The following is an 18,015-nucleotide window of genomic DNA, read 5'->3' as shown; positions in this document are numbered from 1 at the left end:
CTTAGATGTACTTAGAAGTGCTATGTACTTCCCTGTTTCCTCCTCAGTGATCCAAGAAGGCAAACTATTTGGTTGATTTATCAATTGCCTTTTATTTTGGTTGAAAAGAAGAATATCTTAAATGCTTTCATGCATGCTCACTGAGCAATATGTCAGTACACATTGTAGATCTCTCTCCAACTCCTATTAATTGGCCATAAAGTGGTTTGGGTATTGCAATAGAGAGAGAGAGAGAGAGAGAGAGAGTAAGGTTATAACATGAGATCTCTGTGATGATGACCTGAAATTCAGCTGCTGTGACATCCCGGAGGATGTGGTGAATTTATGGTTAACCGCTCGCATGTCAAGAGGTATATATAAAAAGAACAACCCTGCAAAATGGAAGCTTGCATGTGCTTTCTGTGAACGACCCTCCTGCTTGGTTCCAGCAGCTTACATTAACACTAATGCTTTCACTCACTCTGTTCACCACCTCCTTTTGACAGTTGTTGTTTTTCCATTACTTTTATGTTACTTTTAAAATGACACGACATAACAGCTGATATACTGGGTTGTTTGTGTTTTCGTTTGGTTTCTGTTCTATTAGATGTTTTTTAACATTTTTTGGAGCCTTATTTATCTCGTTTTGTGTTCCCTCCTTTCTTTGTCTTTCTTGTTTGATTCTGCCCCTTTTCCTCCTTCTCTCCGTCACGGCTCCCTCTCTTACTGGTAGCTTATGTCCCTGTTAACGTCCCCCCACCAGCCCCCCCCTGCCCCCCCCGCCTCGTCCCCGCCCTCACCCTCTGCTGTTCCCAACGACCCCCAGTCTCCCAAGCAGCAAAAGGAGCCCCTCTCCCACCGCCTCAACGAGTTCATGGCCTCCAAACCCAAAATGCACTGCCTCCGGAGCCTGAGGCGAGGGGTAAGTGTGCGTGTGTGTGTGTGTGCGCATGCATGTGTGTGTGTCCTGTGGTTGTGTGTGTGTTCTCGCCATGTCTCTGAGCTCCGTAGCACTGCTGTATGGGGGAGACCATTGAAGGGGGTCAAGTGAATCAGTCTTCATCTGATAGGCCCAAACATAACATGCAATGTACATGCATGTTATGTCTTATAACTGGAGGTCATAATGCCTACATAACACTATCATAAAGATGCTGCCTGTCATAACAGGTTGCAACTACTAACATGAATATTTAAAAGTTATTTTTTTGAGTGGGGCCCACTCTTATATTTTTTATTGGATAGAGACAGTGAAGATAGACAGGAAAGTAAGGAGGAGAGGGCATGTCAGCAGGGCATGGGCCAGATTCGAACCCATACCGACATGGGCACGCGTGTGCACTGTAGGCCATGGTGCTAGACCACTGGACCATCACAGGCTACACTAACATGAATCTTGATATCATTGTGAAAATGTTATGTAGGTATTGTGACCATCACTAGTTTTAGTGAAGTATTGGCTTTACGTCTTCTTCCCTTAACAGTTTCCAATTGTCATTTTCTAATTATAATGGTAACAAAATAATCACTCAGTGTTCCTCACTAGAAGACAAAAGTTCTAATCTTCATATACTAACAACAAACGACTGAATCAAATCCATTGATGATGTTCCAGTCCTTCTAGTCCAGTTCCCTCCCTCATACAGTGTCCTGCCTCTGTCTGTGTTCTCTAGCATGCTTCCATCCTTCTGCTCTGTCTGAACCCAGAATCTCGTCTCTCATGTACACTTGCTCCTCCACCCTGTCTCCTCAATCTTTACATTCAACATTAAAGCCACAATAACTGTCTCATTGGCGTTCCCTCCCCATGATGGTGCCCCAGCCATCCTAGGAGACGTTCAAATGGCCATTAGTTTAAGTGCATTGAAGGTCTGAACAAGATGAAATCACATTACAGGAAAGACAATATAAGCAACACAGGTTGCATTTACTGAAGACAAGGAACTATCATAATAATAATAATAATAAAACAGAACTGGCCCAAACTGAAACAACATTATGTAATGCGATTAGATATCACAGTCTATTGAATATGACAGTGTTCTGTATGTGGCATGCCGCCCTAGGCTCATTAAATCAGTGTGTGTAGAGAACAGGTTATTTTAGAAGGCGTCCCGCCGGCGGTCTAACACACCTCTTTATCTGCACAGCACCACGCCACCCCCCCACCCCCAACTCACTCCAGCTATCTGATGTCCTGCAGAAATTCTATTCCTAAATCTGCCATGCTGCGCTAGGCTGGGCAGGGTCAGGCACACCCTGGACACCCCACAGCGCTCCTTCCTGACTCTGCAATAGCGTTTGTTGCATTTTATACCGTATTCTTAAAGGGCAACATTGGCCCAGAGTCTTTATGATTTTCATATGTTGGCAATACTGTTTGACGTCTAATAAGCCTGAAACAATATCGGAACACAATGGTTTGTGTGACCATATCAAGGAGGAAATGATTGAAGGTCAGCACAAGGAGGAAGTAGATGTTTTCGTCTTTTATTTTTTTACCAGGACAAATCTTGCAGGAAGTGCACGTCTCTGAAAGAGGAAGTGCTAAAACGGCTCTCCTCAAAACATATCGAGCTAAATCTGACGCATTGTTTTCTGTCTAATGCATAAATTGTATGTGACATTTCTTACAAGGAAAAGGGAGGGAAAGGGACGTTTTGATTGATTTTGGTTATGAGGAGGTGATAACACGAAAATCTCTTTATTGCGAGTTGGGGATTCATGTCACTTACCTCACATTGTCAATAACCCCTCACAGTAAAGCAGCCCCCACTAAAATACCTCTTCACTCCTTTCCATAAAACATGTCAGTTAAGTCTTTATGTTCTTTTTTATGTATATTACTGTTCTAAACAATACGTTTTACTTTGACTTTGTTTTCTTTTAGGAGCAACACTACTCTAGATATACAGTGCAGTTACAACTATATAAATGATAGATACAGTGCATTCGGAAAGTATTCAGACCCCTTGACCTTTTCCACATTTTGTTATGTTACAGCCTTATTCTAAAATGGATTCAATTCATTTTTTCCTCATCAATCTTCACAAAATACCCCATAATGACAAAGCGAAAACAGGTTTTTAGAAATGTTTGTTAATATATAAAAAATAAAAAATATCACATTTACATAAGTATTCAGACCCTTTGCTATGACACTCGAAATTGAGCTCAGGTGCATCCTGTTTCCATTGATCATCCTTGAGATGTTTCTACCACTTGACTGGAGTCCACCTGTGGTAAATTCAATTGATTGGACATGATTTGGAACGGCACACACCTGTCTATATAAGGTCCCACAGTTCACAGTGCATGTCAGAGCAAAAACCAGGCCATGAGGTTGAAGGAATTGTCCGTAGACCTCCGAGACAGGATTGTGTCGAGGCACAGATCTGGGGAACTGTGCAGACCATGTGAAACAAGATTCTCTGGTCTGATAAAACCAAGATTGAACTCTTTGGCCTGAATGCCAAGCGTCACGTCTGGAGGAAACTAGGCACCACTTATCACCTGGCCAATACCATCCCTACGTGAAGCATGGTGGTGGCAGCATCATGCTGTGGGGATGTTTTTCAGCAGCAGGGACTGGGAGACTAGTCAGGATCGAGGGAAAGATGAACGGAGCAAAGTACAGAGAGATCCACCTTCCAACAGGACAACGACCCTAAGCACACAGCCAAGACAATGCAGGAGTGGCTTCGGGACAAGTCTCTGAATGTCCTTGAGTGGCCCAGCCAGCCCGGACTTGAACCCAATCAAACATCTCTGGAGAGACCTGAAAATAGCTGTGCACCGACGCTCTCCATCCAACCTGACAGAGCTTGAGAGGATCTGCAGAGAAGAATGGGAGAAACTCCCCAAATACAGGTGTGCCAAGCTTGTAGCGTCATACCCAAGAAGACTTAAGGCTGTAATCGCTGCCAAATGTACTGAGTAAAGGGTCTGAATACTTATGTAAATGTGATTTCAGTTTTTTATTTTTAATAAATTAGCAAACATTTCTAAAAACCAGTTTTGTCTTTGTCATGATGGGATATTGTGTGTAGATTGATGAGGGATTTTTTTATTTTTTTTATCCATTTTAGAATAAGGCTGTAACATAACAAAATGTGGAAAAAATGAAGGGGTCTGAATACACTATGTACAAATGTTGGAGCTGAATATTAATATTTCATGTTATGGAGTTAGTTCAAAACCATATTAAATAATAACCTCCCTAAACAGCTGCAGCTGCTGTTGTTGGACAGCACCCCGCAGTCATCCACTAGGCCTCATAAAACAGGCGTCTATCTGGCCATGACAACCTGGTCATTACTAGGATATTTGTCCAGTAACTGTACTATTGTCTAACCATAAGTTTATATTGGTTATGATAGTAAAACAACTGATGGTGTCACTGTCATAACATCAGGTAGCAGAACATGACTTATGACCATTGTGTTATGATGTCTTGAGAGGGTAGGTATTAGTCTTTGGTATGAGCTTCTAAGATATTTTATAACATTTTTCATTGCTCTGTTTTATTATGGAATATTCAGTTTCTTCTTATTAGTGTTTAATGATAACAATAACATGATGTGCTGCTAGCTGTGCCTGTGTAGGTTGGGCCCAGCCCTGTCTGGCTGAGGGCTGCACAGTACAGGGATGTTTTACCCAGCATGCCCCAGTGGGTGGGCCTGTTATTCCACACACCCCTTCTGGGGCCCAGCCGTCTGATCCACCAACAGACACGGAGTGTGTGTGAGACAGAGGGAGAGAGGGAGAGGGAGATGGAGGGAGGAAAGAGAGTTATGGAGAGAGAGAGAGAGAGAGAGAGAGAGTGTGTGTGTGTGTGTGTGTGTGTGTGTGTGAGAGTGAGAGAGCAAGCCAGTTTCCTCATTAGTAGCCTTGTGCTAATTGATGAAGCTGTGTTCTCTCTCATAACTACGGCAGCAGCAGTCCCCTCGCTCCCTCTATTATCACAAAGAACTCATGAAGAGGACTCTGGGCAGGCCCACGTACGCTTTCGAGGCCAGGCAATATGTCGTAAGTGTGTATGTGGTGTGTGTGTGTGTGTGTGTGTGTGTGTGTGTGTGTGTGTGTGTGTGTGTGTGTGTGCACAACGCACTCCAGTGAAAGAAGATATGTGTGTGTGATCTGGGCCATGTGCAGCACAGCTAGTAGAGTCATTTTATGAAGATAACACCCACACATAGTCCATAGCTGTCAGTTATTTATATCATGAAGTCTATATCATCCTCATGTAGTACATACAATACACACATTCACAAAAGACGTGTATTTACACAGATTAAAAATTATTTATTTCAAGACACAGTCATTTCTCTTTCTCTCTGGTCATTTTTGTTCTTTTTGTTCTTTATAAATGAATCTAGTGTCTGTGACTGCCTCGTTATATATCACATGGCCCCAACACATGACCACACAAGTCACATGATCAGAACAAGATGACCTCATCGCTTGTCCCACATCTCAGCTTGAGGCTTTTTGTCTCGTCACCACCCACCCCGGAATTGTCCCAAACCTCTCCTGCTCTACATTTTAAGGTGTGAATTCTCAAAGTGTCACAAGCACTACCATGAACCTGAGGAACATTGGAGGGAATGAAGCCCTGCTTGTAACCCTTTCCCCCGCAATAACATCTGACCTTTAACATCAGGCATCATGGTGCATGTAACACTTTTGTCTGGGTGTAGTAATGGACCCAGAATTCACCCCTCCAGGGCTTTCTGTGTGCTGGCACCATGGCGTCCCATTGCCCTGCAGCCTGTCTGTAAGGATGGACCATGTATATCTGTCTGTCTGGAGTGTTGTAGAGGCTAATTCAGAGGAGCACTACATAGAATTACAACAAAATATTGAGTCATTATGGTATGTCAGGATGTACGATGCGCTGCAGAAACACAAACCCCTGCCTTCAGCAGTTCCTGTAGGGAATTCAACCAGTGAGTCAATTTTTAGTAGGTGTGGAGAAGGACACAAAGCTGTGCATGGGAGGCTCCTAACAGGCCATTCCAGGTAGATGACTCGATTACAGGACTGTTGTGAGTGTAGCTCTGGAGTGCAGCCTGTGAGCTTTTAACAGGATTACAAGTCATTTGCAGTAGCTGCAGCAGCCGATATGTGCTAAAGTATGTCTCTGCTTTATATCCAACCAGGGAAAATGTCCTCCTCCTGAGCACTTAGTAGATTAAGAAAAGAGTACCTTAATTGTAAGCAATTAACACAAGCCTTTGTTGCCACCTCACATTTTCATTTATTAATTATATATTTTGTTTTTATATAATTTGCCATAATTGCTCTTCGATTAATCATGAATCATTGTTTTCTTTGCAACTTCCTCTCTCAATCAACCATTTTCTCTGGAAAAGAACTGGTATTTAAGTCTTCATGCAGTTTTATCCTTCAAAACCAAATGAATTAGTATTTTGATATTGGGTCCTGGTTTATATTGGTGTGTGAATATGGTGTTGATTAGAGTCCAGGGGAACATCCCCCTCAAACTGTCCACTCCAGCGTTTGAATCATACCACCTACATGTGAACACATGCAATGTCATCTGCTTCATTGTGACACGTGCCATTGGCGCCCTCTGCTGTCCCTCTACCTGTCAGCGTGCAGGCCAGAGTGAGGGATGAAGGGAGGAAGGATGAGTTATCACCTCTCTCTTCCTCTCCATCCATCTTTAGAAACACTCCCCTGCCATGCAGCGATGTCCCTCTCTCTTTCATTCTCTGTCTCGCTTCCTCTTTCTTTCTGTCTCTACGTCTTCACTGGTTGTTGATTTGTGTCATAGACTTAGTTGGCCTCTGCCACGTTTTAAACACTCATATTTCTGTCATTCTCCCCTGAAACCTTGCACTGAACTTCACCAAATGAGAAAGGAGTATTCTCTGGTTTATTGCTTAAATAACACAGACTTGTAGTTCCTTTGTAGACTGGATCATTGTCCATTACATAACGTGAAACCTACCTCTTTATTTCATGTGGTGAAGTTCGGCAAAGGAAGCTTTATCATCAATATCCATGTCAACCACTCTCAATGTGTGCCGGGAAATGACCGATAATTCTTTATTCTGCTGATGTTGACTTTTGTCTGTTCTCTTTCTCTCCTGCACCTCGCCATTTCTCTCTCCTCTCCCCGTGAAGCTTTCTCTCAAGCTGGTAAGCATGACCGCAGCCGCACGACCGCAGTGGCATGACCCATAGCATGCACATCGTCCCAGTAACACATGGTGGATAATTATGTGTGATGTTTGGTTTTGGGTTTTTGTTTATTTTTGTCCCCCGTCTGAAGTTGAAGTTTTATTTACTCTATTGTGGCGTGAGGATGGATCACGTACCATTGTTGTTGTTGTCTCATTTTTATTTTTGTTTTTGTTGTGTACGTGTGTGTGTGTCGTTGTTGTCGTGTGTCTCCCAACTGTGCCTGTGTGCTCTGTGCAGATCACACTCAATTCCCACGTCCGGAATCTCATTGAGGTGATCAGAATTACTCGATGTTCTGTCTGTCTGTCTGTCTGTCTGTCTGTCTGTCTGTCTGTCTGTCTGTCTAGTAGTTCTGCTCCTTATGATTTTCCTATGTTTTTCATAATCATTACAGTAGAATCAATTACTAAGATAGATACAGATTTTGAGAGATAGTGAAACAACTCAAAACACTCACAGTCCAGGGCTCTAAATATGAAGTTGTATTAGCTGCTGTGCTCCAAGGTGTTAAAAAAGACTAAAACATCCCAACAATGCTCAGCCTCCGAGGAATACAAGCTATTTTCCTCTAGAACAAGGAACAGATGGCAAAGGGAAATGGGAGGTTTTTTGATGTACTCTTTCAGGTGAAGCTAAGCCATCTATGGCAGCAAGTTAATTAGTCCTATGCTGTATATTTAGAGCCCTGTAAGAAATTGGATGAATAACTTACCATAGGTGATAAAGTCATAGACCTTCCCAATTAGAAGATAAACCATTATAATTATATTAGTTGGTAGTTTGTGGGTAGTAAAACTGTTAAGTATTTATCTAGCTTTCATTGAAATTGATATAAAATATGAATTGTGAGGAGAGTAGAAATATTCTAGTCCTTTTATAATTAAATTCAATAAAGTAGATTTGAGTTGAATGAGTGTGAACTTCATATTGAACAGGTAAGTTACCGGGTGAAATAGTATCTGAATTTCGTTTCATGAAGTGTTCCCTTTGTGTTATGAGAATTGTGTGTGTTGAATCATGTTTAACAAATATCTACAGAAAACAATAGCATGTGATTGTTTTATGTTATCAACAGTTTGACAGTAGTATTGGGTTTTACATGAAATAGTATGTTTTATATGTTGGCATGTCGTAGAGCATGTGGATTGAAACCTGTTCATTGTATTGCATGTCTGGTAAGTGTTGCACGGTGGGGCAGAGAGATAGGGTAAGGTCACCATAGTAGCCTGCTGCAGTGTCTCTCAGATTACATAAACCCAAGCACAGTGACCCTTGACCCCTGGCCAGTAGGATGTTTTCCCATTGGTCCTATCATGTTCCATACAGTTTTAATCTGAGCTTTAACCTATCCAGTCCAAGCAGATGATAGATTAAATATCACACAGCAAATCCAAGCTAATCTGAAATGTTTTTATGACAATGTGAGGAAACCCAAAGTGAACTAAAATGTACTGTAATTAATCGATAATCACCCAATTATGATACTGTGATACAACTATTACAAATGGGTTTGTGGAAAAGTTGACTACCACCAAAAGTTGAGCACCACCCATTGGCGAAACGTCTCACCATATAAGCAAGGTTGTTATTTTTGGAAAGTGCTGCAAGCACAGAGAATGACTCATCCGATCAATACAATATTCTATCCTCCTTAAAAGCTTCCTCATCAGGAAACCTAATCCTGTCTGGCCTCAGATGGCCCCACAGTTTCCATTTCACAAACCCTCTACCTTTTTAAATTAGTTGACTTAGTGTCTCTAAGTGAGTTCTGATACTGAAATAGGATTAGAAAGGATATAAGGTCATGATAAGGTGTATTGTATTTTCTCGATGTTCACTGACTGCTGTTTTTGGCTTGGCACTGAATAGGTTAAAGGTCCTTGGCTTACCTGTACACAGAGACTCCCAATGTTCAATGGTTCTGTGGTAGAACAGCTGCACTATCTCCTTCAGTTTGACTCTTTCATGACCAACCATCCACCCATGCGGCTAGCTTTGTAACGCTTTATCAGAGAGCAATTCATTTCTCCTAATGGTTTCACTAAAGCGGGGATACTGCACCTAAAGTACAACAGTGCTAAATAGAAATACATCTGTACTCATTTGGTTTCATCTGAGAGAGATGTTAGAATCCGTATGCTATCTTCTATTCATTCATTCACAGAGAGAATGTGGAAATAGATAGAATGATCTGTTTCTCTCTCCTGTCTCAGGGCTCTGGACCTGAGGACTTCAGCCACCTGCCCCCAGAGCAGAGGAGAAAGAAGCTGCAGAACAAGATAGATGATTTCAACAAGGACATCCAGAAAGAGACGGACCAGAGGTAAACCACTAAACCATTGGCAGGACCACTAAACCATTGGCAGGGAGAGTTAATATACCTACATCCAGTTAATAAAAAATATTTACAAAACCATTGGCAGGGCTTAATTTTGTGTGAATCAGATTTCTATATATCAGACCAAGGGAAGAAGTTAAAGCTAGAGTGAATGACATGTAGCCAAGTACACAGAGTGTTGTAGAAAGGAAGCTTTTAGTACCAGTTTGTCTTAATCTATGGGAATGGCAATTTGCACCTTTGATTTGGAGACCATCATTTCATTGTTAACTTGTAAAGTGCCTATTACTCCCCCATTCAATGTTTACGCACCACTTTGAGTTTCTTGTGTGTGTGTGTGTCTGTTTATCTCTCTCTCTCTCTCTCTCTCTCTCTGAACCTCTCAGGGATGCCCTAACTAAGATGAAAGATGTGTACATGAAGAACCCCCAGATGGGAGACCCCACCAGTGTAGACCCCAGACTAGCAGAGATTGGACAAAACATTGACAAACTCCAGTTTGAACTGCAGAAGTTTGAGGTTAGTAAGAGGGATTTCTAGACACTAACAAAATGGAAAAGGCTTGGCAATCTTGTTTGGCTTTGGCTTTGGTGAGATGTTAAAGTAAATAATGATGAGAACAGGAGTGAGCTTGAGTCCCAAAGACAGACTACTCCCCTTCCTTATTAGGAGAACTTGGACACTGTGGCAGCCAGCTATGTGCTCTGGCTCTAGGCAAGAGACAAGAGTTCTAGAGCCACTTCTGACTCTGAACTGCTCTAACCTAGCAGATCTTCACACAGTGTAAAAGTGTGAGGACACTGACCTAAAACATAGTTGATATGTGTATGTTCATGTATGCTTGCACACGTGTGTGCCACAGGGCTGGCTGGCGGAGGTGGAGGGGAGGTTGCCGTCAAAGAGTGATCCTCCCCGGAGACAGAGTGGTCTGTATGAGACCCAGAACAACACACCACCGGTCAGCAACAACTGTGCCCAGGACAGAGAGAGGTACAGTACACACACACACACGCACACACACACACACACGCACGCACGCACGCACGCACGCACGGACGGACGCACACACACACACACACACACACACACACTCATATCACACATTATCTTCTCACAATATGTGGTGCTGTTGCTATAGTTACTGTGTGTTTGTTGGTCCTTGAGCAGCCCGGATGGCAGTTACACAGAGGAGCAGAGTTCAGAGACACCGGTGAAGGTGGCCAACCCGGAGTTTGATGACGAGTTTGATGACGATGAGACGCTGCCCACCATCGGCACCTGCAAAGCCATCTACCCCTTTGAAGGTAACACACTTATTCTCATACACAGGAATACAGCAGAGAGGAACCCCCCTTTGGAAACCACTATTTCACTCTCTGACAATACTATGCCCCTCTGTCTCTCTCTCTCTCTCTCTCTCTCTCTCTCCCTCCCTCCCTCTCTTTCCCTCCCTCCCTCCCTCCCCCTCTCTCTCTCCCCCCCCAGGTCATAATGAGGGCACTATCTCGGTGACAGAGGGGGAGCTGCTGTATGTGATAGAGGAGGATAAGGGGGATGGCTGGACGCGTGTACGCAGGAACGAGGAGGAGGAGGGCTACGTGCCTTCGTCCTACGTAGAGGTCTTTTTGGAAACAAACGCCAAAGGTGCTATGACATACATTTAACTGAAGGGGTTTTTGGGGGGCAGGGGGAGGGGTTGGCGAATGTTCCTTCACTGGATCAGAGGCTTTGGCAGGGGAGGAAGGGGGGTGGAGTGATTGGGGGTGATAATCAGTCACTGGTTGTTCAGGCCAGAGAACACGTTCCCACACTCTCTCCCCCTCCCTCACTCTCCCTGAGCAATGGACCCATCAGATTTCTCCATCTGCCTCATGTCATAGTTCCCACCTGTGCAAAGCATACTGGGACTGTAGAGAGGTGTCCATACCTGTGCTTACTATCACAACCTTTCAACTCCTTGAAATGTGAAAGAAAACACACACAAACATGTAGTTGAGACAGACCGCACACACTGAGATTGGCGGTGCCGTGTGTGTGGTGGACACAGGCATCACTGTGTGTTTGGGAGAGAGGAGAGCTGAAAAGAAGGTGTCTCACCCTATAGTTTCAACAGTGAGAACTTTTTCTTATTATTTACTGCAGTGACACCTAGTGGTCATAAAGGATCACTGTCAATACTTCTAATCTAGTCCAAATCAAGTGGGAATCACCCTCAAACTATGTTTCAATGATTGCTGTACGTCTGGGAGTATCTGACTGTTGTTTTTGTTGTACTTTGTATGAAAGGACTCATTTATCCTCACCACTATACACAGCTTGAAGCTGCTGCCCATTTTGTCTTTTATATTCTGTAAACTGGGGGCACATGTTATCAAGAGACCTCAGAATTTTGTTTTTTGATTGTATAGTCACTGTAGTCAAAGGTAGGTGGAAATTAAACTACTGAATTGAAGTGTGTTTACACAAGGTAAGGAGCAATCATAATGTTATACCACTGATGGTTATACCACTGTTCCCCCCTCCCAAGCTGATGGTTGTACCACGGTTCCCCCTCCCAAACTGAAGTGATGATATTGGATAGAAAGGTCGATATCTATTTTTCCACGTGTGAGGCCTCACAAACACCGTTCTGTGTGTGAAAAGGCCGCAGTCGCTTGCTTGTATCGAGTAGAAAAGCATGCTAGTATGTGCAATTTCTAATTATGCAAATTATATTGAATTACAGTGTAATTTAATCTGCTGTAAAAAAAAAAAAAAGGAAAAAAAAGTATCTTGATAAAGGTATTCAAAAATATGTTGGTGTTACGAAAACACAAAGTAGTCAGACACGAAGCTTCTTCTCTCCATATGTAATTGCTGCATGCTGTATCGTAGCTCAGTGTTAGTGCTGGCCCAATAATGAAACAGCGCTATTGTTTACAATAATGGTCCTGGATTTTTTTTTTTAATATTCTACAGGAAAGATACATCAATGACTGACTAAAAGGCAAAGCAGAGCTGTCTGTGTCTTTTCTCTATTGGGATCCACTGTGAGATTTTTTGAACTATTCTGGGCCTTTCTTTCAGGATGGTTGTAAAGAAATAAAGGATTGGGTTAAGCTGTATGAAGCTCTCTGGTGAGAACAGACTGTAACGTCGAGGCTCTGTGGCAGCCCTAGTGCATGGCATCTCAGCGTAAATGAGGCCATTTGAGAAGCATGGTCTGATATGGTCCCTCTCTTTGTAATGTGTCCAATGCTGTGGTGTTGCATAGGCCTATTTTATACCATTAAATGGTCCAGGCATGTAGCTTTTACCTCCAATTGAATAGGCCCAAATGTCTCTCACTTTGTATTTTTGTCTAAACAATTTTGAACAATCAGGTATTTCTCTCTGTTTTTAATGGCTTGTTACTTTCACAACACTTCCTCATTGTTGTGTAGGTAATGCCATTAGTGCTATTAACACACACATTTCATCCACTTGTCTGATCTGAACGGGGGGGGGGGGATTTAATGGGGCATGCTGGTAGTCATTCTTCAGTCTCTTCTTTTTTTCTGCATATTGCATAACACGTTTTTGTGCATGTTTGACATTTTTACAAGTTGGAGTGGCTCTTTGAGTTTGTGGAAATGATGCATTCACACCAGACTCATGTTTATAGAACAAACTTTTTTTTAAAGGTACAGTACCTGGAGCCAGTAGGAACTTGAGGTTCCACTGGATAAGTAGCAGACACAACATTGGTTTTAGGTATCATGTACACATCATGTACACACTGCAACAGTATTTACTTCAAAGACAGTTCACACAAAAAAATAGCTTTCTTCCTCCTCTCCACATCTGAACTTTTTGCGTTGCTGTGTTTTCCATTTTCTTTCCCTGAGACTTCTCTAACGTGTTTTTTTTGTCATTTTTTGTTTGTTTGTTTTTTTTTCCTTTTCTTTGAATTACAGATTCCTAAAAGTGTGAGGCTGGCTCAGGAATGGCAGGGCAAGCAGCCTCGGAGAACGACCACGTTCCTTTTACGGTCATAGAGTCAGAGAGAGAGAGAGAGAGAGAGTGATGACCGAGACAAAAACAGGAGACCGATTATGATGCATCTCAATTTCCAGCCCAATACAAATCCATTCATAGTGTGCTCCTTCTGCAACAGTATATGACCAGAAGCAACCATAAGAGAAAAACAAACCAAATTTAGCACCCATAATCTTATCATTATTAACATTCACTCCTAGTTTTGCTTTTATTGTTTTTTGCAAAGCTTTGCTTCTCGATGTACTAACTCCGCTTCCACTGCGCGTGGTCATGGAGGCTGTTGGCTCTCTCGCTCTGATGGCCCCCGCCGTGCCCCCCCCCCCCCCCCCCCCTACCCCATAGCACAGCAGGGTGTGGTCAGTGACAGGACCAGGAACACCAGTTGAGACACTCTGGCCCTCCCAGCATCTCCCCTGAGCAGGCCAGTCCATGCCTGGCAGAGGACAGCATGTTCCTCCTCACCCCCATATCCCATGGGTCAGGTGGAGCAGCTCTGTCACTCACTCATTGGCCCAGCCAGTGCCACCACAAGAGGAACGTCCAAAATCCTGAGGTCCCCCAAGAGTGGGGTTGCCATGGAAACAACGCCTTCATTCCACTCTCTAAAGTCAGCTCCATATTTGCAGGTGTCAAAACAACCGAAAGAGATTATATGGACCATATGGACTATTGGTGTGATCATCTTATGTATGAATGGCGGGTATGGGTTTTGTATGGAGGATGTTTGTGTGTGTGTGTGTGTGTGTGTGTGTGTGTGTGTGTGTGTGTGTGTGTGTGTGTGTGTGTATATGTGTGTGTGTGTGTGTGTGTGTGTGTGTGTGTGTGTGTGTATATGTATGTATGTGTGTGTGTGTGTGTGTGTGTATATGTATGTGTGTGTGTGTGTGCGTGTGTGTCTTAGTGTACTCTGTGATGTCCATCCAAATCATGTACAGTACGTCTCCCATATGTCATTGGGCGCAGGACTGGTCTGGGAGTTCCGGGAGGGGGGGCGGGTAACAGGTTCATGTCACTCACCTGCACTCTCATCCTACCATGATGTGTTCATACTGGTGTCTGCTCCTCTCTCTGACCACACCCCTCCCCTCCACAATCCCCTCCCCCTCAGACTGGAGCCGCTGGCCATTGGCTGCGTTGAGCGTCATGCCACGGCTCTGGGCGGGGCCTCTCTCAGACGGTGTGGTGTGTGCATGCTTGCCCTGTCTCCTCCTCGCCCCCCCTCCCACCCTGGCCAGGGGGGGCGGGGGGTTTGGTACACGCCCCTGCCGCCTGGCCTTTTTTTTCAGTTAACCCCCATTGCCTGTACTCTTAACCTGTATGCCACCTTCTGGGTTCTGTGCCTGTGTTTTTTTTTTTTTTTTTTTTTTTTTAGCTCTTCCTGTTTTATTTGTTGCTGTTTGACTGTTGTGTATTGTCTCTGCAAGCATGTTCACTTGTGTTTTTGTTTTTTTATCAGTGAGTGTGTGATCTCCCAATATCTACTACTCAAATCACATTACCGGAAGCAAAGAAGTTTGGGACCCCACCTGTTGTTTCTGAATGATGTTATGCATACAAGGTTATGAATGTCATTTCCGTTTGTTATGCTGTATGTATGTAATGATGTTGGCAGACATTGTTTTTTGAGAAGTGTGTCTCCGGCAAGTGGTTGTTAGCTTCTTGATTCAGTGGATATTGTGATGTTTCAAATGTCTCCGCTGTACGTTCCACCAACAGACTTGTCCCCGGAAGAGATCGTGTGAGGAGTGAGTGAGGTTTGAGTGAGGATTGACCTTTTCTTATGTTATATGCATGGTCCATTTACTGCTGTCTACTGTATATGGGAGTATACTGTGATCCACTCACATAAACGTTCCTGTGAGGTTGTGATTGAATATGAAACAAGACAAACCTATTTTGGGCCTTACATGGGTTTATCCCATCACTGAGTTTGAAAACACACAGAAAGATGCGGTTTTATTATCTGTGGTATATTGACTAGATCAATACATCTTTTGTTATTGGATAAAAGTAAGGAGGATACTTGTTTGATTTATGTTTTGGAGGTAGATGTAGACTGTTCATTAAGCACTGTCCAACTACAGAGATGATGATGATGCCCACTGTTTCCCTCTCTCAAAGGCACATACACAAATTTAACGTTTTATTTTATTGTTTCTTTTTTTATAATGTTGGGTCGAAGAGATTTTAGCTTTTTATTTTGTGATGTTTTTTTGGCTGGAAAACTGTTGCACCTGAACTACAAACCACTTCACTTGGAGTGGAATCCTTTCCGGAGATCTGTGTGCGTAACTCGAACATTTGCATAAATCTTCCATTGATGTCAATGGGAAATTTGTGAGGTGAATTGAATTACGCGTGAGAATCTTGAGTGAGGATTCCATCCTTGATAATAACAGTTCTATCTGCCTGAATGCTGGGATTCAAAGTATATCCCTTAACTGTACACTGCAGATCAAGTAATGAATAATGAATGAATAATGCACATTGTTTTATTTCGTGTAATGATGCGATTTGTGACATCATCAGAGTCTCAGTGTATTGAATCTTTGTATTTGAATATAGAATATTACTCAAGCAAAGAGCAGCAACTGAAATGGTATCAACGCAACAATGTATATTACTAGAACCACAAATGAACAATGATCCATAACCATTTGGACACCAAGTTACTTGACATAAAACATAAGGCAGTGTCTGTATGTTCTGTGGCAGAGAATCAGGTTGAAGTCTCACTTTGCTATTCCCGTCCATCTCTTATGTTGACTAGTTTCAATATTGAGACGGCCATTTTTGTTTGTTTGCTTGTGAGAAGTGAAAAGACAAGATTCTCACACAGACCATCAGAGGTGCATCTCCATGTTGTTGTGGTAAACAGCAGGAAGTTGACATGTGTGGCACACATAACCAGTCAGAGGAGGGCCAGTTACAGAGGATCATCTGCCTATCTCCTGTCCTAATGCTCAATTCTGAGACCATCCAAGCAACCTTTGGCTGTGCCCCAGCACACCTGTACAGAAGAAATGGCTCGTTGGAATTAGAGAGAATATATATAAATATATAAATAAAGATTAAACTAAGAAAAAAAAAGGAAATAAAAAGTCTATTTTTAAGGTTTTAACTATTAAAGGTCTTCCTGTTACTTTTTCTGCTTTGCTAAGACTTTTTTTGTTTTGTTTTGTAAAGTTCGCCAAATGGTGTGTTTTGCACTTTTTTGTTTGTGTTCCATTTGGTATGCTTGTGTTTCGGAGCACTGAATACTTTGTATTGTGTTAACTGTGCCAATAAAAATATATCCGGAAAGGAATCAGTGATGTCTTCTGTCCCTTTATTGTGTGTCACTGTCCATGAATGACATCTTCCTGGTCAAAGGCTAATGTATCTAAGCTTTATGACAGGGCTATGAGATATTCTCTTTAACAGAGCAGCATAATTACTCAGTATAAGTAATCTGGTAACATATATACTGTATGTAGTACTATGGTATGTAGGTATTGCAGAACATGTAATAGTAGCCTACGTTGCATTGTATTACATGTTACAGCTTGTATACCACTTCAAAGGTACACTTTATTGTCTATTTCGTATAACATGGGCATTTAGCAATCATGATTTTATCGTTGCATCAGTTGCTGCTGTTAAAGTAAAAAGGAGGTATGCAATTTTTAGGACTTAGTGCCTAAACATGGATCCCCAATGAAGAAGGATAAACAAATGCCCACTTGAATTGATAATTGTCTTGATAACACATGTAGAGCTTTATTTGGCGTATAACCCAGTCGAAGCGCAAAAGGCCAGAATCTTTCAGTGTATGCTGTATTACCGCTACTCCACCCACATGGACGTAGGCGAGATAGCGCTTTCAGCCCTATGGTAGTTTCACCAGTCACCGACACAAATTGCCAATACGCTTGCGTTCGTTTTGCGCTAGCTGGAAAAATAGAACCCACAGGCTTAACCATAGCCGCTTGGTTAGACACAGGACAAAAGACACACGTTGTTAATGTATACACCTCTGTGTAAGCCATAGGTATACATGACGTGTACAAAAACCAAAACAATCTCAAAGGGGCTACACCATTAAAATAAAAGTCCCCATAACCACCCGTTGCCTCGCAATTTTTGTGCATGACATTTATTTTGATAGTATGTGAAGCGGTGGAGAGACAGAAAATCTACATTTTTACAATTGTGCGCTTGGGCGTGACCACAGATGAAGTCATTGAACTTGATCAACCCCTCGAGTCAAGGTATTCCTGCATTATAAAGTCTCTGGTACTGGTATTCAACACTCGAACACTGTACTTTGCCTAACACAATATACCAAGTGGGCGGAATAATACTGTTTTAGTGTAAGTCATTGTAAAGCATAGCTGGGGAAAACTGCGATAACACAAAATACAGTCATGGACCATTGTCTATGTACGAGCGTTTCAAACACGTTGTCGAAAATCCCGGAATGTTTTCCT

The 18,015-nt window shown here is 42.6% G+C and overlaps 1 protein-coding gene across 6 annotated transcripts in view; it reads left to right on the top strand.

Moving 5' to 3' along the window:
• fnbp1b (formin binding protein 1b) overlaps positions 1 to 16,853 on the top strand; it is a gene marked incomplete at its 3' end in the record, with an annotated part of 64,067 nt that extends 47,214 nt beyond the window's left edge. For 2 of the 6 annotated variants that reach the window (XM_083670238.1, XM_083670235.1), the window contains exons 10-16: positions 713 to 901; positions 7,132 to 7,146; positions 9,405 to 9,514; positions 9,916 to 10,048; positions 10,392 to 10,519; positions 10,694 to 10,833; positions 11,015 to 11,193. In XM_083670238.1, the coding sequence (XP_083526364.1) occupies positions 713 to 901; positions 7,132 to 7,146; positions 9,405 to 9,514; positions 9,916 to 10,048; positions 10,392 to 10,519; positions 10,694 to 10,833; positions 11,015 to 11,193 (894 nt within the window). Of the gene's footprint in view, positions 1 to 712; positions 917 to 7,131; positions 7,147 to 7,428; positions 7,465 to 9,404; positions 9,515 to 9,915; positions 10,049 to 10,391; positions 10,520 to 10,693; positions 10,834 to 11,014; positions 11,194 to 13,464 lie in introns of those variants that run through there. The other 4 variants (XM_083670237.1, XM_083670236.1, XM_083670240.1 and 1 more) reach the window with 4 other exon arrangements.
• Between the last annotated feature and the right edge of the window lie 1,162 nt (positions 16,854 to 18,015).

Source organism: Argentina silus (assembly GCF_951799395.1).
Source record: "Argentina silus genome assembly, chromosome: 5".
Lineage (NCBI taxonomy): Eukaryota > Metazoa > Chordata > Actinopteri > Argentiniformes > Argentinidae > Argentina > Argentina silus.
Note: the sequence above shows the minus strand (reverse complement) of the source record. Positions and strands in the feature narration are given on the sequence as shown.